This window comes from Penicillium riverlandense, assembly GCF_028828495.1.
Source record: "Penicillium riverlandense strain IBT 135883 chromosome Unknown utg000006l_segment0_segment0, whole genome shotgun sequence".
NCBI classification, from domain to species: Eukaryota; Fungi; Ascomycota; class Eurotiomycetes; order Eurotiales; family Aspergillaceae; genus Penicillium; species Penicillium riverlandense.
Window position 1 is genome coordinate 1,474,259 of NW_026643197.1, and position 22,671 is coordinate 1,496,929.

General features: G+C 53.3%; 8 protein-coding genes across 8 annotated transcripts; 3 read left to right on the forward strand and 5 right to left on the reverse strand.

Annotated features, from left to right (window-relative positions):
- Positions 1–55: 55 nt before the first annotated feature.
- On the reverse strand, positions 56–1,300 carry N7474_006840 (DUF4129 domain-containing protein; the record flags this gene model as incomplete). Its single annotated transcript, XM_057198250.1, has 1 exon — positions 56–1,300. One exon carries the CDS (start codon positions 1,298–1,300, stop codon positions 56–58), a length of 1,245 nt encoding a protein of 414 aa, XP_057051690.1.
- Positions 1,301–3,620: 2,320 nt separating this feature from the next.
- On the reverse strand, positions 3,621–6,486 carry N7474_006841 (Rho family guanine nucleotide exchange factor CDC24; the record flags this gene model as incomplete). Its single annotated transcript, XM_057198251.1, has 3 exons — positions 3,621–5,147; positions 5,196–5,444; positions 5,509–6,486. The coding sequence occupies 3 exons, from the start codon at positions 6,484–6,486 to the stop codon at positions 3,621–3,623; spliced, it is 2,754 nt and encodes a 917-aa protein (XP_057051691.1).
- Positions 6,487–7,671: 1,185 nt separating this feature from the next.
- On the forward strand, positions 7,672–10,300 carry N7474_006842 (F-box and WD domain protein; the record flags this gene model as incomplete). Its single annotated transcript, XM_057198252.1, has 2 exons — positions 7,672–7,873; positions 7,995–10,300. The coding sequence occupies 2 exons, from the start codon at positions 7,672–7,674 to the stop codon at positions 10,298–10,300; spliced, it is 2,508 nt and encodes an 835-aa protein (XP_057051692.1).
- A 652-nt stretch (positions 10,301–10,952) lies between these two features.
- Positions 10,953–12,524, reverse strand: N7474_006843 (uncharacterized protein; the record flags this gene model as incomplete). Its single annotated transcript, XM_057198253.1, has 1 exon — positions 10,953–12,524. The coding sequence occupies one exon, from the start codon at positions 12,522–12,524 to the stop codon at positions 10,953–10,955; it is 1,572 nt and encodes a 523-aa protein (XP_057051693.1).
- A 183-nt stretch (positions 12,525–12,707) lies between these two features.
- N7474_006844 (involucrin repeat protein) lies at positions 12,708–15,433 on the reverse strand (the record flags this gene model as incomplete). Its single annotated transcript, XM_057198254.1, has 4 exons — positions 12,708–12,815; positions 12,871–14,838; positions 14,899–15,225; positions 15,419–15,433. The coding sequence occupies 4 exons, from the start codon at positions 15,431–15,433 to the stop codon at positions 12,708–12,710; spliced, it is 2,418 nt and encodes an 805-aa protein (XP_057051694.1).
- Positions 15,434–16,256: 823 nt separating this feature from the next.
- N7474_006845 (uncharacterized protein) lies at positions 16,257–17,692 on the forward strand (the record flags this gene model as incomplete). Its single annotated transcript, XM_057198255.1, has 4 exons — positions 16,257–16,789; positions 16,855–17,217; positions 17,265–17,596; positions 17,667–17,692. 4 exons carry the CDS (start codon positions 16,257–16,259, stop codon positions 17,690–17,692), a joined length of 1,254 nt encoding a protein of 417 aa, XP_057051695.1.
- Positions 17,693–18,687: 995 nt separating this feature from the next.
- Positions 18,688–20,260, reverse strand: N7474_006846 (acyl-CoA dehydrogenase family protein; the record flags this gene model as incomplete). Its single annotated transcript, XM_057198256.1, has 6 exons — positions 18,688–18,859; positions 18,914–19,217; positions 19,275–19,362; positions 19,412–19,642; positions 19,714–19,797; positions 19,847–20,260. The coding sequence occupies 6 exons, from the start codon at positions 20,258–20,260 to the stop codon at positions 18,688–18,690; spliced, it is 1,293 nt and encodes a 430-aa protein (XP_057051696.1).
- A 576-nt stretch (positions 20,261–20,836) lies between these two features.
- N7474_006847 (putative short-chain alcohol dehydrogenase) lies at positions 20,837–21,643 on the forward strand (the record flags this gene model as incomplete). The annotated part of the gene is made up of 2 exons (XM_057198257.1): positions 20,837–21,190; positions 21,251–21,643. 2 exons carry the CDS (start codon positions 20,837–20,839, stop codon positions 21,641–21,643), a joined length of 747 nt encoding a protein of 248 aa, XP_057051697.1.
- Positions 21,644–22,671: the final 1,028 nt, after the last annotated feature.

The window sequence follows — 22,671 nt, forward strand, 5'->3', positions numbered from 1 at the left end:
CAGCCCCCACTGGGATCCGATTGGTGTTTTAGCGGAGTATCTGATGGTGTTGCCCTCATCCATTTCGGCGGAAGTCAATGGTGTACGGCAGATCAGCTGAGACTCGGGGTTGAGCTAGTCGAACCACGCTACCTCCCGAGCTGCCCGACTGACCCGACTGCACCCGACGAAGCGAGCGCGACGACGGCGTGAGCGGAAGAGCCGGGGGCCTGAATGAGCCTCTCGACGGCGACGCAACCGACGCAGGCGTGTTGACAGCCTGCGCGGTTTCATATCGAGATTGCGACCGGGTATCCCAAGTAGAAGCATTGGACGACCGGAGACTGTCACTTCGCATAGACCCATAGGCGCCATCGTACCCATTATGATTAACAGTATCCGTATATCCTTCCTCATCCGACGGTCCAATTACGGACTCGCTCCCTGGGCGTCGATAGCTGACGCTATCGCGGATTTCGTCCAGCATAGGCGGCTCCAGAGGCGTCATGCCCCTCAAGACCTCGGCGAAGGTATGCATCAGGTCGCGGAACTCGGTCTCGTGCAGAGCGCGCGACGAGAAGCGCGCGCGCTCATAAAGTCTCAGGAACTCTGCGCCCAGATCCGGTTGAATTATTTGCAGAGCGGTCAGGTGGTGGATATATTCGCGCAGACCCAACGAAGCAGGCCGTTGTAGCGCCTCGACCACGCGCGTGTCTGGGATCGACTGGTTGCCAATGGATGAGGACGGGCCGAAGAGCTCAGGGTTGTCGTGGACCATATCGGCCGGGGCAAGCGAGACGGCTTTAGCTTCGATTAAGTTGGGCAGTTCCCGGATGACGGTGTGGTAGGGCAGATCGGGCAAGTCCGGCGATGCAGGCGACGACCAGCCCGGGTGCTCGATGGCTCCCCACGGCGGGTGTTTGGAGTCGATGACGAGCGGTTTGTAATTGGCAAAGCTGTCCTCGTCGCTTGAGGTGTCGCGCGGACGGGCCTGGTAGGAGATGACGGAGCTGCGCGCCAAACCCTCCATGACCAGCCGGCGCACGCTCTTGCTCACATCTTCCTTTTCAACAGGGATCCAGGCCTTGGGGATGCCGGTCAGCGTGTTGCGATTGGTGTAGATCCGTGTCGCATAGATCAACACTGCTAGAGCGAAGGTGATGACATATGCGCCCGTAATGAAGAAGATGTTTTCCAAGCGCTTCGTCACGTAGCATTGGTAGATGGCGTCGGCTGGGGTGAGCAGGATGAGGCAGAACAGGATCGCGGAGAGGAAGACGAAGGCACTCGAGTTGAGTAACTTCTCCAGTCGGACGGCCATGGCTCTGGCATTGTTGTTGTTGTTGACTGGAACAAGTGGAAGGAGCTGCGACTCGCCGATCTGGAGTGGTCACATGATGGGGTAATATAGAAAAGCATCTACAACGATAATCAGAACATCTCTATTGCGCTACACCTCAATGCTGCTCAACGCTGAAGACATCATCCGGCAAAGCCCGAAATCTAATCATCCGCAATAGCAACCTCATCCTCCCAGCTCGGCTTGCCACCCATCTGGCGGGCCCGGTTAATCACCCGCTCAATACCGTCAAGACCCCTCTTCAGAACATCCATCTTGGGCCCATAGCTCAGACGCACAAAGTGGTGGCAGGGACTATCAAAGAGATCTCTGCGCTTGGCCGGGTTCAGATCAAAGAAGATACCAGGCACCACGATAACCTTCTCGGTCAGCAGGGCATTAAAGAAGTTCAGCCCGTCAGAGATATTGGCCTCCTCGGGCAGCGGTGGGTCGAGGGAGGTCAGGTCCAGCCAGATGTAAAAGGTGGCCTGGGGCACGTCCTGGATGCGGAATCCAATCTCGGCGAGCCGCTTTAGCACGAAGTCGCGCTTCTCACGGAAGTGCACCTGCAGCGCCTTCATCTCCTCGCGCACCAGCGACGGCTCGAGCATTGGGATCGCGGCCTCTTGGAACGGCGCGTTGGCACCGCCGTCGAGGTACGAGCCTGCGGAGCCTAGCGCATCGACGAACTCCTTCGGTCCGACCACCCATGCGATACGCCAGCCCGGCAGGCGGAAGCGCTTGGTGAGACCGTCAATCAGGAGGACATCTAGAGACATCGAATTAGCGAAGGTAGAAAATAGAGGGGAGTGTGACTATAGAACGAACCATCCTTGTTAACATCGACCACATGCTCAGCACCGCTGATCGTGGAACCGTCGCAATCGGTGGTGTAGTTGTAGCCACCATAGAACTCGTCGAGGATGAGCGTCGCGCGGTCGCGGCAAATGTCCTGGATCTCGGCCAACTCGTCATGCGACACGACGTGGCCCGTCGGGTTGCGAGGGTTGGAGGTCAGCAGCACCTGCGTGCCACGGGCGATTTCCTCAGCGATCTTGTTGGGGTGGATGTGGTAGTGGTCATCCTGAGCCAGAGGAATAGGAATGGGAGCGATCTATATCAACCAAAAGGTATCAGTCTCACTTTGGTTCCCCACAAGATAAACGGTACAAGCAACTTACATTCTTGAAAAGCGTCAACATCTCGGAATACGCCGAGTAATCCGGGATAGGGAAAGAGAGGTACGAATTGCCCAGAATGGCCGCAATGCGAATCAGACCTGCGCGGCCACCGGGGACAATGCAGACATTTTCCCAGGTATACTGACTCTCCTTGCCCTGACGATAATGCTCATTGTATAGACGCGCCACGGCAGCACGCAGCGGCTTGATACCGGCCGTGGGACCGTACTCCCGGGCGGCGGAGGTGATGGGAATGGAGGTCGGGCGCGGGAAGCTGCCCTCGATCCCGTCGTCAGCTTCGGGGGCGCCCTGGCCTAGGTTTGCCCATCCGGACGGGTCCTCGGCGTATCCATGCTCGGTCGCTCGCTCTGTGCACCAGACGACGCCTGTGGAGGCTCGTGAGGCGTCGAGGCCGGCATGCGGTCGGTGGCCCTCGTGGGCGGTGCGGAATTGGCGATGGGTTTCGGAGCGTTTCTCTAGGGCAATTGGGTCAGTGATGATGGCCAATCAGATATATGTACGTATAGATCAAGATTGCCGCAGGGGAAATGCAGTACCGTTGTCTGACAGGCCCTTGCCGGTGGAGAGGCGGCGGTCGGTAGAGGGGCGTAGAATGCTCACTCGGCGGCCGGAGAAGGACATCTTGGCTTGGCTAGTAGTGGATGGATGTGGATAGTGTTCAAGGATAAGGAAAAAAGAGAAGATGGGACAAGCACCAGTCCTGAAATCAAGCCTGGGAGAACGGAGAACTGAAGCTGAACAGCTCACCGATATTTAATAACCCACAGAACTGCGCAATCCGGCCCCTCCATATCATTCGATGGAATCACCGACAATAGGGGCCCATCAGGCTTTGGGGCGTCACGTCGGGCACGTTAATGCCGCAGGGCGTCCTGCGTGATTTTAGTTCTGCTGTAGCGGTCGATGTTGAATAGTAGCTATGGTTACTGGATACACTCTTCCAGTCTACAGGCGAGGTGGTGGAAGGTGAAACCAAAATATAGTCAGTATTCACGGCCCCAAATCACGTCCACAATAACCAACAACAACAAATGTATGCATACATCATGGGTTCATACGTTCGTGCAAAAGAAAAGAATCAAACAGGAATATATAAACTATTATTCAACGACCTGGCAGTAGAGTTGGATCTCGCCCACAAGGCCCTTGGCCAGCATGTCCCGATGCTGTTCGCGCCACTCCATAAAGGCCAGCTGGACGGCTTCGTCACTGTCGATCGTGACAAAGTCCCCATCCTCATCGCGGTAGCGAAGCCGGACCGTTTTGTTGCCGATCGACCGGTTGGTGAACCGTGCCAGCTTCGCGTCCACGCGGTCGGTCAACGATCGGAAGAGAATGTTGGTGGCAATCACCAGCGTGACGTAGTTGTCATCAAAGTTCACCTTCGCTTTGAGCTGCGTGGGCATGAACCCCTCCTGCTCCTCGGCCTCGGGCTCTTGAGACAAGGGAGACGCCGCCAGTTCCATAGACTGGCTCATGGCGCTATATTCGGGCTCATTGAATTGATTCGGGGGCAGAGGTTGCGTCTGACTGCGGATGGGGAGCTGGCTGTTGGTGGGCGAGTTGTTCTGGCTTCGGTTGACGGGAGCCTTCATGTTGGCCATGTGTGCAGGGATCGGTGGCACGGGGACATTGTCCACCGTTTGCATCGTGTGCACTCCCATATACCGGCGGGACTCGGGGTTCTGGTTATGGTGGTGAATGTCCGGACTGCTGGCCGACCGCATCCGTTGAGTGGCGCCATTCGTAGACTGTCCCTGAGGCCCAGAGAGAGGCGGCAGAGATGGACGTTGCGCAGTCCGGCCATTCGCTTGCGGGAAATAGCCGGCCGCATTCGAGCCATCTCGTGATTGCACGCGAGACAAGGCAGGCGCAGTGTACCGATTTGACTCTTCATTCCACCCGTTCGAGGCGCTCGTAGAACTGGTATTTTGGCGGCCGAAGGAGAACCCCGATTGGGAACTTGACCGTGTAGATGGTGTCTCGGCAGGAGAAAAGTACGAGCCGCTGACGTTGCGCTCACTGGGTGACATATTCCCGTTGTACTGGGTATGCACAGAGAGGGCAGGATCCTGGGGGGTATAGCGCGCACGGCCATTCGACTGAACGACAGAGCTTGTACTGCCACCGGTAGCGGACCGGGTCCTGAGGCTGGTGCTAGAGGCATTCCGGCTCATGGGGAACTCGGAGTTATATGTGGTCTCATCGGCGTCATATTCCTGCTGGTACGGGTTCGGCATGTTGGCCATGTTCTTCATGTACGTAAACTCGCTGTCGGAGGTGCCGGTGTGGCGAGCATTGCGCTGCTCCGCCTGAATCAACCGCTGGTTGTCGATGTCTTTGTACCAATTGCGCATCGTGTCCTCGTTCTGGTAGCGGATGATGAAATTGTCGACAACCCCGGGATCTCCTTTCCAGAAGATTTGGATGCGATAGAGGCCTGGCTTTTGGAGACAGACAATATCTGTGACATTCGCCATGTAGATTCGACCTTTCAACTGCAGACGGGCCTTGCTTCTGTTAACGAGATTTGGCTTGTCCTTGTTGAGAGTGAGCTTCGTCTTTTGCTTGTTGGGGTTGATATCTTTGCAGCAAAGGAGGATGCGTTCGAAAAGGTAGATGTGGTACTAGCATCAGGTCAGTAAAGAAGAGAAGAATCCGGCGAGGAACCGTACCTCTCGCTCAGTATCCTTGCCACTGTCTCCTTTGACCACGGAAAATGTGCCAAAGCGAAGGAGGTCTCCAAATGATTCCATTTTCAGCGTCTTCCAATCATCCACGCGCTCCGACAGTTCCACTACCGCGGCAGCTAGATGTTCCTTGTGGATTGCGTCGTTGGCTGAGTCCAGGACGTCCTGGATGGTATCGATGGCTTGTGTGATATCCGACTGGAGCTGCGGGTCCTCGGCCTGCTTGCGGAGTTCCTGTGGGAAAGAAAGAGCATGTTAGTTGGGGTGTAAGGCGATAAAAATGAACAGTTTTGCTTACCAAAAGCATCAGTGGGTATCTGGTCAGACGCTGAAAGGGCTTGACGAAGAACCCGTTCAGTGTCTTTGGTTGTGCAACCATCTGCATAAGGTCTATATGGCGTGGCGCGGATTTGATCTTGTCCCATTCCTTCATGCAGACCTGATCGCAGCGCATCTGATTGGCAATGAACGGCACATACTGTCGGAAAGCTTCCTCGTGCGTGTAGAAGAGCCGGCCCCAATTTTGTGTCTCCTCTGGCAAAGCGTAATGTTGCTCCATGCGAATGAGAAATCGCTGGGCAAAGTCGAGAAGGTTGTTGAGATTGAGGAAGATCTGATGGCTCCCATCGCCCGTCAGAGCACCGGTCTCTTCCAGCTCCTTTTTGAGCGCCTGGAGGTTCTGCAGATGATGAACATAGTCACGCTCCGTTTCCAACAACTCCTTCAGAATATGTTCCCGCTTGGTGAGCTTCACCGTTCCTTTATCGGCGGAGGGACTGGCTGCCGTTTCGGATGAACGCTTCAATGAGCCTTGCATCTCCAGGATGTCCACTACCCGGTTGACCATCTTGATCACTTTTATGAAGCCTGTCGTGCTCTCGCCATAGAGGTCGGTGATGAGGAAGCAGTCTTGTTGGGGGAAAGCCAGGTCCTGCAGACATGCTTGCAAGAACTTGAACGTTGCCGCTTTTGGGCGCTTGGCCTCGGGCACCTTGACGGGGTCGATCTCCAGCTGCTCATCGGGGCCGGAAGCATTGTAGATGCTCAATAGCGGATAACCTTCCCGGAGACAGTTCCACAGCGAAGCGACTGGATCGGTGTTGCCCCTGGCGCGGTCCTCTTCCTCCATCTCTTGCAGGTGGGACTCGAAGGTAGGAACCTCGGAGAGCCTCCTCTTCAGATTGACGCAGCTTTGGTAGATCGACTCCCCGCCGCGCCGATTGATGATATTGTCCTCGGCAACCGGGACGCCATTCATCGCGGCGGTCTCGAACATGGTGATTCCTCAGGGACCAAATATGAGTTAGACCAGCCACGCTCGGTTGAAATCCGCACAGCAGATCCAGGATAGAATGATGGGGTGAAGCGACGAGCGTCGGACGGTACAGAGGTCGATCATGGATTTTTTTTCTCCGATGCGATGGCGGCTGTTTGATTAAGGTGTGCTGCAGGGGAGGAATGCCCAGTGGGGTGGCGATCGAAGTCTGCGATATCGGAACAGATGGTTACGGCTCGGTCGCAAATTCGCCAACAAAGATATATGAATCCAGCAAGAGGTAATTTCCACCAGCCCGGGATCGAAAATCACGCGTCGCCCGGTTCTTGGCTGGGAAGGGGGAGGGGGTGGTTGGGCGTGCGGCCGGCCCCAATCGATAGGGCGAGTAATTTCAGGAGGTGTCGGGGTTACCGCTGCAGCCGGGCAGGCGTGCCGAGTGACCAAAGGAGAGACCGATGGAAGCAGATCGAAGGAGGCGACTAAGTCACTACTCGAAGCCCAAGAAGGGATGAGCAGGGCAAAGGGAAGGGGTCCGGTCGTCGCAGGGGGTGGGCGAGTGAGTGGGATGCGATCGGGTGTTGACCGGGAGGCGGGAGGCGCCAGTTGTGAATGGCGATCTGGGGATCGAGACGAGCAACTTGGCTCGAGTTGAACCTTGCTGACTTTAGGGGAAGGATAGGGGGATAGGGCTGAAGAACCGAATGGAGCAAGCGAGCAGCATCCAGATGAGAGAGAAGAAGAGAACAGGAGCAGCGTTGCCCAGGCGGGTTAGTGCCGGGCGGTGGGGATAGTTGTGGAGAGGGGCACGTTTCATGCTTGTTGAGACTGGTCTATAGATAATAATACCATGATCAGGCGATCTCGGTATGATGAGATGATAATACGGTTAGACTCTGATGGTGATGATGCTGAGGCTACTCTGGATATCCTGGTTATCGCTAGAATCGGTGTACATGAAGGCATAGCTCCATACTGTAGGCAGCCGAACCTAGAATCCTGAATAAGCAAAGTTGAGCATCTCGGTGGAGCCATCGTAGCGTGATGTGCTTTGTTATCCTCCCTCTCTCTATCTCTCTCTCTCTCTCTCTCTTACCTTCCCTTTTCCACCCACGGAGGGCATGTCCTCGATTCCTAGTCCCTCTTCGGCGTTCACTTGCTGAGCTGCATTACACCTTTGCATTGGTCATGGAGGACGAGGCAGATCGCGTCTCCCCGGCCTTACGGCTGCAGACCACTTTCCCTTATCCCGTGTCGCTATCCTCCTCCTTCAAGCTGGACGAAGGCTACTCCGAGGAAACTCGCAGCCAGGCAGACAAAGAATCAGCATCAGACCAAGTTATGGTGCTGCCCGACTGGCTTCTTGCCCAGACCGAAGCTGAGAGAGCAGGTGAGTCTCGCACGCTTGAACCCCCCCATTACCCAACACCGACACCAGGCCCCCACCGTGCTCGGTCTACCTTCGCCCTCCGGCTACCTGCAGACTATAGTGCTGACTGCCATCGTTCTAGAATTTGCCTACAGTGTCCTGCGATCGCTCCGTATATCCACCATTGCTAGTGTGGTCGAACGTTTTAACCCCCTTCTCCATATGGACCCGGTCATAAAGCTGCCCCCCGAACTCACCCTGGAGGTTTTCTCATATCTTGAACCTCGTGTCCTCTTGAAAGCGTGTTTGTCATCGCGTTCGTGGCGCAGTCGGATTCTTGATTCTGGTCTCTGGAGATTGTTGTACATCAACGAGGGTTGGCGCGTGGACCTGGGCGCGATCCGCAAGTGTGAGCATGCCTTCTCGGAACCGCTCTCTCCCCAGGCGCGCAAGTCCCGCCCGCGGTACTTGGAGATGGACCTCGAGGAGCCCAAGCAAAAGAAGCGCGTGCCACCGAGTTGGCTGGATTCACGAAGCACTGAGCTCCATCAGTTGCCGGACGGCGATGCCCCAATCGAGGTCGATGATAATTCTGACGTGGAGGGCGATCACGACATGACTGATGCCACTGATCGAGGCTCACCGTCGTCGAGAGACCGTCCGGGACTTGCCGAAAACTTCGTGTCTCCACTTCGTTCGCCCCTCGATCCCCCTTTGAACTCGTCTCTTTTCACGCGCTCCGCGAACGGAACCGCCAAGCTCAATTGGGCGCATCTCTACAAGCAGCGCCGGCGTCTCGAAGCCAATTGGCAGCATGGCCGATACACCAACTTTCAACTTCCCGACCCATCACGTCCCGAAGAAGCTCATCGCGAATACGTGTATGCCATCCAGTTTTCCGGCAAATGGCTCGTCAGTGGAAGCCGCGATCGGACTGTACGCGTCTGGGATCTGGAGACCAAGCGCTTGCATCACGCTCCGCTGATCGGACACGTGAAATCGGTGCTGTGTCTTCAGTTCGATGCCAGTCCCGAAGAGGATATCATCATCTCTGGTAGCAGCGACCAATCTGTCATTATTTGGAGATTTTCCACTGGGCAGATAATCCGTCAGATCAAAAACGCGCACGCGGATTCGGTGCTGAACCTGAAATTCGACCATCGGTACCTGGTCACTTGTTCCAAGGACCGAACACTCAAGGTGTGGAATCGACGAGATCTGTTGGCGACCGATGAGGACTACCCTCGCATTTGTCACGGGGCAGGAGCGAACTATCCGTCGTACATCGTGGATCTTTCCGATATTCCACCCAATATGCTCGAGGCCCGTATGGCCAGCGGACAGATTAAGCCCGTGCCAGCTTACTCCCGCCTCATGAGCATGGAAGGCCACGGTGCCGCTGTCAACGCCATGCAGCTCCACGGTGACGAGATTGTCACCGCATCTGGTGATCGCATGATCAAGGTCTGGAATATCCGCACTGGCGCCTGTGTAAAGACCCTGATGGGCCATGAGAAGGGTATTGCATGCGTTCAGTTTGATGGCCGCCGCATTATCAGCGGTAGCAACGACAACACCATCCGTATCTATGACCACATCTCTGGAGCTGAAGTTGCCTGTTTGCGTGGCCACAGCAACCTCGTGCGCACCGTTCAAGCTGGATTCGGTGACCCCCCAGGAGCCGATGAGGCTCTGCGCCTTGAAGCGCTGGCAGTCGAGAACGAATTTTGGAGTGCCCGACGGGCTGGCCTGCCTGTTGACCTTGGCCCTCGAGCTCAACGCCGAGCTGGTCGCATCACCAACACGGCTGGCTCTCGCGATCCTCATGATATTCCAGCACTCGGGGCAAAGATTCCCCCCGGTGGAGGTGGCAGCGAGTGGGCTCGTATTGTTTCGGGGTCGTACGATGAGTCGATTCTGATCTGGCACAAGGACCGTGAAGGTTCATGGTCAATTGCCCACAGGCTGTGCCAGGCAGAGGCCTTATCCAATGCCACTCAAGCCCACCTCGAGGCCAATCCAGCGGCTGCTTCTGCACAGCCACTCCAAATGTTGATGACAGTTCCAAATGCAGCCGCCGCGATTCCTGTCGCTCCACAAAATACCAACAATAACAATGCCCCCAACCCCCAGCAGCAAGGCGCTGCTCAGAACCACGCAGCCGCGGGACATGGCACCCATCACATCGCCCACCCTCTTCCCCAAGCCCTTCTCGCCACCGGCGGTGCCATGATCAACCCCGTCCTGGCGAACCATCATCATCACCACCACGCTCACGCCCACGCCCACGGCCGTCGAGGCTCTCCCCCAACTTCCCGGGTATTCAAAGTCCAATTCGACTCGCGCAAGATCGTGTGTGCTAGCCACGATCCCCGCATTGTGGGCTGGGACTTTGCATGCGATGATCCAGAGATCATTGAAGCGTGTCCATTCTTCGACAGCCTGTGATTAATTTTTTTGTCTACTAATCCATGATGACTTTCACGGTTTACCCCCCTCATGACGGAGTTTTGTCTTATTCCTATTCCCCGTTTCCCATTCTCATTTCTCATTTCTCATTTCCAGGGGTTCTTTTGTTCACATGGCGCAGAAAGGAGAATAATGGCGCTGGGTGTTCTGGACAGGACAACATTCTACCTATCCATGCTAATGTTCTTTATCAGCCTGATTTTTTTTATATCTTGTATGATAACATAATGGCCAAGGGATGATATATCTGCGCATACTATCTATTATTCCATGTATTGATAGGAGAGTATAAGTTGGTATAGCTCTTGATAGAGTTACTACTCTTGCTCACCAGATACGTGCTAAGAGGATATTGAGAGACACGCGATATACAGACAATACTCATGCAAAAGTAAATATATACCTTTAACCATAAACTGCCCATGCAGAATCATAGAGACATCTAGTTACCCACAAAGAGCATCCAGCTCAACATCGAAGACACAAGCTAATAATAACCTCCCTTCCCATTTCCGTCACACATATACAAAAAGCCTTCTTGCAAAGATACTCATCCCATCCCTAAGAATGTATAACAGGGATTGTGCTGTGTGTATAGACATGCCAACCAACCAACCCAAAAAAGGAATCTTCACAATCCACGACCCAGCCAAGCAGGAAACACCCGCTGATACGCACCCAAGATCCAAGGCGGCACTTGCAATCCCTGCCTTCCGGAATGCTGTTCCGGACCATTTCTGGAACCGCGAGAGAGATGGCTCCGCGCTGTAGCATATGTATCCCTCGAACTGATCTGCTCAAGCGATTGATGCTCGAGTTCGAGTTCGTGTTCATGTTCATCGTGGGTATCATGCCCAGGGCAGATGGCCATGCAGCAGCAGAGATAGAACTGTGCTGCTATCGAAGCCCCAACGTTCAACGGTGCAGGTGTTTCGGAGTCGATGCTTTCAGGTATTGCAATGGTGGTGATGGTTGTTGGGATTGAATGCGGTTGTGCATTTGAAGAAGAAGGGCCGGTGGGTTGGTTGCTGGAGACTTCGACGCCTTGGGTAAGGGATACCACTGGATTGGCAGTTGGTGCTGCGCTTCTCACTTCATTCAGGCGGGATAGTCTCCGGGGAAGTCTGAATGGCGATGCAAAGCCTGATTTGCAGCGGTTGGCGATGGTAGCCGGTTCGGGGATAGCAGGCGAGACAGCACTAGCGGCGAGGAAATGGTGTCTCGCAGTGCGCTCGTCCCTGCGTCCCCAAGCAGGAGATGGAGCTGGAGTTGGGGTTTGGATATCTTTTGCATCTCTATCTTCGGGGACACCCTCAGTGCCGCCGTTCGCAGCGGGAAGGTTTCGCTGATGGAATGGGTGATCGTGTAGCTCTCCGGCCAGGTTCATTCCATGTCCGCTCTGCCGGTAGGGAAACCGGCCCTGCACGACCGTCCCATCTTCGGCTCGTCCGATACCTACCACAGAATGCACGTTGCTGGGACGTGGGTGCTGTGGTGATGCAGGAGACGACGGCGACAAGCCGAAGAACTGTCTCAAGGTATCGCCATATGAGTGGGTTCGCTGACCATCTACACCACGCCGTCGAGTCAGAAACTGCGCAGAGGTACGAACCGCTTCTGGAGAACCAAATGAAGGGAGCCCTGGAGGCGTGGGCGCCCTCGCAGGCGGCGGATATCGAGGCTGGGCCGGCGCCACAGCCGGACCCAAATTGTTGCCAGGCTTTCTGGCAGCAGGACGACTTCCATCGGAGACAGCTTTGCGATGCGCCAGAGGATCCAACTGGCGAATCTCGTTTGAAACAGATTGCACCGCGTGATGTGGGTACGGATCAGACAGCATCTGGGACCGCCAGTAGATCATCGGTCTGTGTGTTTGGATACCTTCATAGGGAGAATCCGTCGACGAGGGACCCTGCGAGTAATCTGTCGGGACGAACATGGCTAGGTTGGCTGCCAGTCTCTGCTCGAAGGCGGAAATTCTAGGAATAGCTTCGCGAGAGCGGGCTTCGTCAATCGACGTGCTGGCTCGGATGGCGTTAAATATGTACCGTTCGTCGCTGGGATTGGATTCGGAGGACTCGGGGATAGGATAGCGTGGTGCTGGGAACGCCGCGCCGGCGACGTTGCTCTCGCGGCGAGTGCTGGATGCGTCCATGAAGGACTCCGGTCGCCGGGGCGTGCTCGCCCGGCGTAGGCGATCCATACCGAGAGAAGAATATAGTTGAGCCCGAAGGAGAAAGAAAGAAATACAAGGAACGAACAGAGGGAAGTCAAGGGGTGTCCGGCAAGTTGATCGCTCTTGCCGTGAGAGAAACCGATATTATACAACGGTCAAGTCAAGTCTATATGTACATTCTTGCGCATCAAATGGGGGAATATCTCATAATCATAAGGGAGCGCCTGGGCTGGGTAGCGGCTTGCCCGTCGCTTGAGCATGTTCTTTGCGCAACGACCGCAGCAGTCCTTCAATTCTCCGGCGCTCTTCTTGCTCCGCCTATATTGAGGGTCAGTGAGAGGTATAACAGAAGTGGACCGGAAAGATATCTCACCTTTAGGATCTTCATATTCTCGTTGCGGGTGTCACGCATCATCTTCTTGAACTCGTTCTTCAGCACCATGGTCGAAGTTGTCTCCGAGGTACCCTCGCGGCCCATGGACCCGGGGCTGTTCAGGTTCATATGGTTGATGCGTTCTTCATTGAGCTGCATCTCCAGTTGCTCGGTCCGCTCGCGCAGATTGTCGATAACGCCCTCAAATCGTTCGCGCTCCTTCTCGAACTCGATGCTGGCTTTGGTCATCGCCTCGTAGTCGTCCAAGGTCTCCCGCAGCTCCTTCTCCAGGGTATTCGCCCGCTGCTGGAGATCGCCGCCGCCTTGCTGGCCCTTGAGTGTTGCAAGCTCCTCGGTGAGCTCAATATTCCGGGTGCTCAAAGCATCGATCTGGTTTTGGATTTCGGGGTCGACGGCGGCCTCGGTGGCCCGTTCCGCACGCGAACCATAGGCACCATCCAGCTCGGCCTTGACCATCGTCAGTTCGGTGGTCACCCGCGCGAGCTCGCTTTCGAGATCAGTCATCTCGCTCTGTAAGCGATTGGCCTCTTCCTCGGCATGAGCGCGAGCCTCGTTGGCTTGCTGAAGTTCTTCTTCGACTTGTGCACGCTGGTCTAGCGCCTCCTTGACGCGCTCATCGGATTCGGCGCGGAGCTGCTGCATGGCAGCCTCCAGCTCTCCGACCTCTTGCTCGGCGCGTTCACGAGCTTCTCGGAGTTCTTCGGCTGCCGCAGCTTTGTCTTCAGGTGCTCCGTCTGCGCGTATCAGTTCCATCTCAGCTCGGGAGGACTCCAGGTCCCTCTGTAACTGCGTGAGCTGCTCGTTGAGGTCGTTGATATGGGCATCTCGTTCCGCATCCGACTTGGAGTTGAGCTCGCGCTGTTGCTGAATCTGGGTGGTCAGAATGCCCTTTTGCTCGAGAAGCCCATTCACGCGGCTCTCCAGGCCATCCACGCCAGCCTGTAGGTACGAAAGCAGCTCCTGTAGCCCATCCCCCTGGGATGCATCCGGAGGCGGAGGCAGTGTCGGAGAGCGCGTCAAACCAAACCGGTCAACAATGACCTGTAACTGTTTGTTGACATCGGCAAGTTGGTGTCTCCACGAATCCTCGGTCTCTGGAGCTGGAGCAGCCACGCCGGCCCCTGAGCTGAGGGCGTCAAGACCATTTTCGATGTACATCAAGTGCGCCTCGACCGTTGCCATCGGATTCACAGGACCACCATCACCCGACAGCTGCGGTGGCGAATCAAAGTCTCCATCGGGGTTTGATCGTAAAACCATATTGCGTAGACGCTCACTGAGCTCCTCTAGCCTCCTCTCCGTGCTCTGCACGGCACCCATGCTCATTGGCGCCGAGCCGTTGGTATCTTTCCCATACCAGCCCATACCATCCAGGTGCTCCGGTGTTCGGTACAGACTGCGGTCGTCGAATTCATGGCCATCGTAAACGCTCTCCGAGTTTCGGTCCTTTGGAGGCTTCTTCAACCCCTTGTGGGTCATCTGCAAGACACCCGCTGTATGCTCCAACAGCCGCTGATGAATCTGCTGAGCCCTCCGTTCCAATCTCCACAGCTCCTGCGCCAGTTCTTCACACTTGCGTTGGGCGATCGCCAGCTCCGAGCCGCTTTTGCTCGACGCATCGGTGGCCCCATTGCGCCCAAAAAAACTTCGGCTTCTTCGGTGGCCGTTGGCTCCATATTCCCCGCTGCTCCGCGGGCTTTCAGGGTTGTAGAGTCGGCCAAGAGATTGGGCTGCATCGCGAAGCTTGATTTCTAGGGCTAACTTTCGCTTCGTGCCTTCGATGCGATTGGACAGTAGCTTGTTTTCCTTTTTGAGGTCTTCCACCTCCTCATAGGACAGAACCTCGTAGCTCATGCTGTCACCCATGGCCGTCTCGGTCAGTAAATACATGGTGATCGGGTCGTTGGCGTTCAAGAGGGCGGAGCTGCGCGGATGGACCGAATTCAGCTGCAAAACAGAGAATAACTTGTCAGTCAGATCAAGGATTTGTCTTCCAGATGAACATACCGGGTTGTACCGCGAGCGGTCTCCATTTTGCGGGTTGAGGGCATCGCGATAGCCGTCGACCAAGGCTTTGGCGAGCGGTGGTGGCTGGCCGTCGGAGGCGGTTACGGTCGAGAGATAACGCGGGTCCCCGTAGGAGGACTTGCTGGATCGAAGGCTGTTGATATTCATAATGACCTTGGAGAAAATCAAGGACGGGCGGGCATTATGGGTGAGTTGTTGGATCGGAGTCGATAAAAAAAGACACTTGGAGATCGGACGGCGGGGAGAAAAGAAAGGGAGGATCGGCGCGGCTGAACCGGGTCCAGCCCAGCCTTCGGTGCTGGGGATCTGATTCTTGTTTAGTACGGTTGGTTCATGACGATGAACATGAGTATCCGCGGAGTCCCCGTTGCTATTGTGATTAATCAAGGATTTGATTCTTGAATACATTCATCAGTATTGCCGTCCCCTATTTTCACTACTATCGTCAGCACGTGAGCACTACACGGTACTATTTCACACCCGCCAAGTAAACACTCACTAAGCCAGCGAGCATGGCTCCTATGGTTATGGAAAAGGCTGCCGGGTTTCGCCTTTCAAAAAAGGGCTCATATGTCAGATTCGAAAAAATTGCAGTTGATCCAGAACTTGACCAAACTTGAGGGGCGCATGTTTGTTGGCCCCGACAGTGTTTAAAAATAGTATCCCTCATAAACTTCCAGTCAATGATGATTCCTCCCACATTTCTCCAGACCTAATGGCCGATATTTCTCCCTTACTCGTTCACCCTGCCAAGAACCTATAGGCGGCTTACGTGTGGGCGGATCCTTGACAGCTGAGACCCCGCCAAACCCGCGTTCTAGTCCCTACTGATTTACCCCTATCGAGCCTCACTATCTGCTCCAACCAAATGCTGAACACACCTCAAATATAAGAAGCAGCATCAATTTGGTCACTTTCTTGGTCCGATTTTTCACCCCGTCAATCTTGACCTGCAATACTCGAGTCATTTTCTGTGGCGTAGGTTGTCAGCTCTCTGAAATGTCCAGCTCCACCCACTCCCGTGCGCCTAATGCCTGTGCCTTTTGTCGAAGTCAAAAGCGAAAATGTGATAAGCAGATGCCACAATGTAGTCGATGTGTAAAGTATCTGCGTCCTTTCCTTGTTTCCCCCTTATTGTCATTCCCTACCCTCGATTCGATCTTGGTTAACGGAGCAAAAGGATGAAACTGGATTGCAACTATAATTGGTATAAGACGGAACAGCACTTGAACACACATCACTCTCTGCCAGATTCCATTCTATTTCATGTACCAGTGATTCAAGATCACAAATGGCTTCCGGACACCCTCCAGTCCCTGCAACCTTCCCGGCAGGAAATGCAGGCGTGGGGCCCGGATATCCATCGATTCTTTGTGAAAATGTGCACAACCACACTGGCTAAGGAAACTTCATCTACAGACGCCACTCTGGAGGCTTACTTTGCAAGCATTCATTCGTGGTTACCGGTCATCCAGGAGCAGGTGTTTCGAAGGCGACTTTCACAGCTGCAACATGCTCCTCGGGCAGAAACTGCACTTCTCTTCCTGACAGTGTCCCTCACAATGACAGGAGGAATGGGAAGTAGCGACGATTGCCAGAGCCAGCTCTACTATCTCTGTCGATACCTATTCTCTTTTCTCCAGTCTGTTCTCCCACCGTCTTTGGAATTGGTGCAGGTCGGGCTCGTGCTCGTGTTGTATGAACTAGGATCTGCCCGTTTTCAAGCAGCATCTCTGAATATTGGAACTTGTGCAAGGCTAGGGTACGTCCTGAAGTTAAACATTGATCTGCAAGAAAGCCAGGACTACCCATCATGGGCTGAGGGTGAAGAGCGGAGGCGGGTCTGGTTGGGAACATATATGCTGGACAGGTAAGCTTGAAGGCCCGCCAACTTGAACTTTCAGGGCTAAGGAAGTGAACCCTCATCACATGTAGACTTATTCACCAGGTTGCGACGGATTTCCAAGCGCCACATGTGGTGGATAAGCCCGCTAGCCACTTCCGACTCCCGGTAGATGATCGGGAATGGGAACGCGTCCCAAAAGGGCCTTTTCAGAGGTTCTTTCAGCCGTCTTTTTCCACACCGCTGGACATCTCAGTCTCCTACTTTGCCCGCGAGATTCAAGGCGTCCACCTTCTCGGCCAGGTGCAGGCACTGCAGAACTTAGAAGACTCCGACTGCTTCATACGTAAGTTTGGGGTTCTCGATAGTACTTTGATTAGATTCATGGAAAAGCTATTTGAGCAAACACCCGGTCGTTGGGAGACCCTGTGCGGCGCCAACGCAATTGCCTTGATGTGAGTAACCTCCTTCCATTCCAGGGACCTGACACTTACTTAAGTAGGTCTGCTCTCAGCCTTCATCGGAGTCGAATGGGGTTTGGAAATAGTGACCAGGAGGTCATGTCATATCGTTCAGAAGCGTTCCACACGCAAACATTGTCTATTCTCGCGCTATCCTCTATCATCAACATGGTATGGGATATCTGTTCAAAATTCAATGCGATCCCACTGGGTGATAAAATCAGCTGGGTGCCGTTGCCGGCAGTCATATGTGCAGGAGAAACTGCTCTCACAGCGGTTTGGTTGAATCGGCTTGAGACGGGACGACCCAGCGTGGATTATGAACCTCTCCGACAAACACTTTCGTATGCCACAAGAACCTGGGATCTTGCAGGTATGATATATATGCAACCTCGCCTGGGTGGTTGAGATGGAACAGTCGCTAATGCTGACTATATTTCCAGAGAAATATCTCGAACGAATTGGGTGAAGTTTTCCTATCCAACATAGTTCAACCGCGCACTCTTTGTGTACGACTTCATCTAAAGACCAGATCATGAATATACATTCACTGACCTGGTTGCTGAGGTACCTTCCACTAATATCTCGATGCAGTAGCTCTCTTAGTGAAGAATCTCTTCCTATTGCACATCTCAAACGAAGACGAAAAAAGCGGAAAGACGTGCCTGGTTTTTCTTTTTCTTTTTTGCATTCCATTGTACTGTTATGAGGTTGCGTATCTCTCGAACTGAATGAGGACTCGGTCCTTGGAACGAGGGGAACGAAGGAGCGAGGAAGGGACCGAAGGTGTTGGTTGGTTCCTATTGAGAGGCGATCACTTGACGGCCTTCGACAGAGCCTTTGTCGACTGTAGATTGATGTTATGCCTACTACAGGCATATCTATATAATGACGAGTCTGTACATCAGTAAAGCATATCTAAGGAACCAAAAGAATAAGTGCCTGTAATGAAGTGCATGCGTCACCCTGCTGGAAGTCGCATTGACTCTGTCGGCTTATCATGAGTTCGATATATGGGGAGAGTGCTTGTAATTGTTGAGTAATGAGCCATGTATAGTTACCAAGATTACAACCTCTCAGCAAGGGTCCAAGATGTAGGCCAACCGGTTGCAAGCAGATGGTAGGGGCTGGGTCTACCACAGTTGGTTCGCGGCTCATGGTGGAAGATGCAACGTCTAGTGCTTTTTTGTAGTTTCATTCTACAAGAGCCGGATAGTGCGAGTTGCCGGTATTTATGTCTCAGATCAGATGACAGACTGAAAACGAACTAGTGCCCGGGATACCATCCACCAAGTAGGTTGCATGGCTCGTTTATTACAAGACTGACCACGGCGTAACTTAACATATGCGGCCGCTAGTTGGATATTTAAGGCTTACACTACCCAGCTACGGCTCGGTACTCCGTTGTTCGATAGAACATGAAAAAGAGGTCCTAGTGGGTTATGCTATGCAAAGACGATTCTTTCATTGATTCTCATGAATTCCGAAGCTTGTTTCCCATCGCTGATACCCTTCCGCCATGAACAGCTCCTGCAACGCCCTTCTACGGATGCCGATATTTCCCCCATCGAAGATGGGCAGAACAATGGCTGTGGAGAGCAACTCCGCGAAGGGCATCTCGAGGTTATATGCGGATCTATCAATCCCGAATCAGATTTACCTATACATAGCACTTGCAGATGAAACTTACATGCCCACTGCATTGATAGCATCTGTACATGACTGCACTGACGCATCTGAGCAGTATATCTTTGCTAGCAGCGCCGGCTCCCGCCGCTGAGCATACTCGCCCTGATCCGACGCTAAGCAATGCGCCGCTTTCCATGTCAGATATCGTGACGTTTCAGTGCGCATTTTGATATTTATCAGGAGATCGGCCACCGATTGACGCTGACCGATGGGCACGGTGCCTCCGCGAGGGTCGCGTGAGAATGCCAGTGCTGCGTCAAAGACTGCTCGTTGAATGCCTACACCCATTGCACCCACGAGCATTGCTGCATTCCGGTCAACCTCTTAATTCTTCATCTCTTTTGCATAGCATGTGCACCTACCAGAGATGTCGAAGGAGTGCGTCACAATAGGGGCGCCCGTTCCGGGAGCACATAGGATATTCTCGGCTGGAACTCGTAGATTCGTATACTTATGTCTATTTGAGCTCCTGTCCTCTCTGCGTATGCGGGGAACTTACCTTGAGATGAGGCCCAGATACAGCAGCGTGTCCCGCGGTCTCGAGATGTTTTAAGATCTGAAAGCATTCTCGTTCATTGCGCTCAATATCCTGCCGCGTGACCAGTACGATCATGATGAGATCGCGCGGATGGGTCGCCTGCGCAACCACCTCTTCGTTGACGCACCGGCACACCACGCAACTCAGATCGGCGCCTTTGAAGTCCCAACCTGCAGAATTTGTTGCCCACATCTGAGTCAAGTAAGTTTAGCCTCAACCTAGCACGGCACACTCAGGTAGAATCCTCAGTTTTGGATACACACCTTCTCTCCATTCAGAATCCACTCATCTCCCTCGCGGCGAGCAGTCGTCTGTAGGCCGGTCGCTCCAGGCTCTAGCCAATTTGCCTGCAAACAAATTGTTAGAACTAAAAAGAAAAGAACATAGGATACCTACCACTCCAGCAGGCTCCGAGAAGACCAATGATGCAAGCGGTGAACCTTCACCCGAGAGGAAAGGGTCCAAGAATTTGTGGACGGAGGGCCGATACGCCAGCGCCAGAGGGGTGAGGCCCAGTCCTGTGCCGAAGATTGTCAAGGAGGCGGACGCTTCAACCGCATAAAACTCCTCTACCAGAATGGCCGCTTCCACTAAGCTGGTACTGTTACCCCCGACTGCGGCTGGTACTTGGCCTTTGATGAGACCGGCCTTGACTGCAGCCTCGTAGATGGGTTGGAGAGCCTGGAATCGCTCTTCGGGCGTTGACAACTTGGAGTAGATGGCTTTAGCACTAGCAAGATGGGCGGAGGCGAAAGTGCGCGCTGCTGCCCTTATTTGCTGCTCAGATTCAGAAAGGGTGAAATCAACCATGTTGTACAGGCAGATACAGATTTCGTGTATGTGAATTGCTTTGGTTGCAAATGGGACAAAATTTTGTCCCATATACCATTTATCACATCGTATATCGGCGGGGTTCTCCAGCCGTCTTACTGACAGCGGCCACTAGTGCTGACACTGGTGGTTCTCCAGCCGCATTATGGACAGGCGGCGGCCGCTAGTTTTTGTCTCGGCGCTCAATGATAAACCCCAAGGTATATTTCTTCCAGTGGATTTTGAAAAAACATACTACTGACGCGTGTACGTTGTATTCCACACTGTTCGATATCCGCGGAAGAACAGAGCTTCAAATCCATTGACCAATAATGTTGGCGTATCGGAGCGCGCGACATATTTTAGCTTACACTGGCCCATCCACCATCGGCCGCTAGCGTACATGTCGAGGATGGTCAACCTTCGATGGCATCTCATAATCATTTATAAAGCATGAACATACCGTTGCTTTCTTCTAAGTGCTTTTTTATATCATTAGCAGAAGGTTCTTTCTGTATCACGTTCGGCAAAATACGCTTACATTCACGCAACTTCTTTTTTTCCAAATAAGATCCCATGGAACCTGCATCTGCCCGCATGCTGCTGCTGATTGGCTCCGGCCCAGGGATTGGTGTGGCCGTTGCGTCGCATTTCGCTCAGCAGCGTTTCGACCGGGTTGCTTTATTCGCGCGGAACGCCCAGCAGCTGCAGAGGGACCGAGAGGCAGTGCTCGCAGCGGCAGCGAGCGTCAACAGGGTGGTCGTCGTCCGGACATGGCAGGTGGACATCAGTGATCCGAGTCGGCTGCAGCAAGCATTGGCCGAAGTGGAACAGTTTGGTACGCTGGAATGTGTTTATTTCAACGCTGCGCGGGTGGACAGCAGCCTGCTCTTCCAGTTCCCTCTAGAGAGCATCGAGGAAGATTTTCGGGTATTCTATACCTTCTCCACTTAACGAGTTACTCCAGTATATACTAAAGAGAAAGTATAGGTCTCGGCTTCAGCTCTCTACGTGACGTCGCGTTGGGCGGTACCGCTTCTGCTTCAGAAGACGCAATCCCATTCTGAGGCAGACTGGAAACCATCACTGTTGGTGACCAGCAGTTTTCTCCCTAATGATCCGATCCCCGAGCTCTTTGCTCTGTCCATGGTCAAAGCTGCACAGGCAAACCTGGTCAAGTCGCTAGTCAAAACATTCACCCCACAGGGTGTGCATGTCGGCCTTGTAGTGATTGGGGGACAAGTCGCGCCGGATGCCTTGGCTTTAAACCCGACTAAGATTGCGGAACTGGCATGGAAACTCTTTATCCAAGAGCGCAAGGACTGGACTACACAGGTGGCACTTCATGAAGACGGCACTGTTGATTGGAGTCCGTCAATATGATCAAATCAATTAGTAGAATGTATGCACGGCATATAATCAGTCCCTTGGTTAGTACTCTCATTACTCACTGACTCCAACTGATTGCATTCTCTTTATTTCCTTTGTCAATTCTCTTGTCATTCCTTTGATTGTTGTGCTATTTTCTGTGTTGAAAGAGTCGAGGGCGGAGCTTTTTTGGAAAGGAGGGGAGATAATACGGCAGATAGCTCTGTGATAGTGTGGCTAGCTGCACAGGCACTTCTGAAGCTTTCGCTACCTCTGACGGTGATGAATGTTCTAGTAAGTAACGATACTCACTAGCCTACATATCAACCAAGCATATCACTAAGTTTTGAAAATCTACATGCCCTAATTCTACGTTCTATAGATATCACTAAGTACGACCCAGAGATCTGTGGCTGGAAGGGTTATGACAGGCGCAGTCAATACTGAAAAGAACTAAATTTCTACGTTTAGACATGCTGGTCGTGTCATAAAGGCTGCAGCGGCATTGCAGCAGATGAAGGCAATTTCTAATCACTGGGGCTTTCTGTTGGTTTTATGATACCGGTTACCACATTGCGCACCAAATCACGTGGTACATTAGCGATCCTGACCATGAAGACTTGAATAATTGGCTGGTAGTGAGTAAAATGAAAGATATAATTCACAAATAAACAACGTTAAAATCACAGGATCATCTAAAAATATAGCGAACTAAAATAAAGCCATACCTTTTGTTTCAGACAATTTGGTGAAACTTCAACCCCTGTCAGCATGGAACCAAGAAACTTACTGGTAGATATTTCTAGATATGCAAGATAGAAGCGCGCGCCTTTGTTGAGTCCATATCATAGCACGCCCGACGCTCACACAAGGGCTCCACATTATCGAGTATAGACGAAAGGCGCCGGAACAGATAGGTTCGTTGGAATGATTATGACTCGACCTCGGCACCGCATTACGTTGTTTATGAGTCTTCTAACTTCGAACACAGATAAAAGCAGCAAAGAGACATAGATTTTAGTACTCTACAAGTCCCTGGTTCA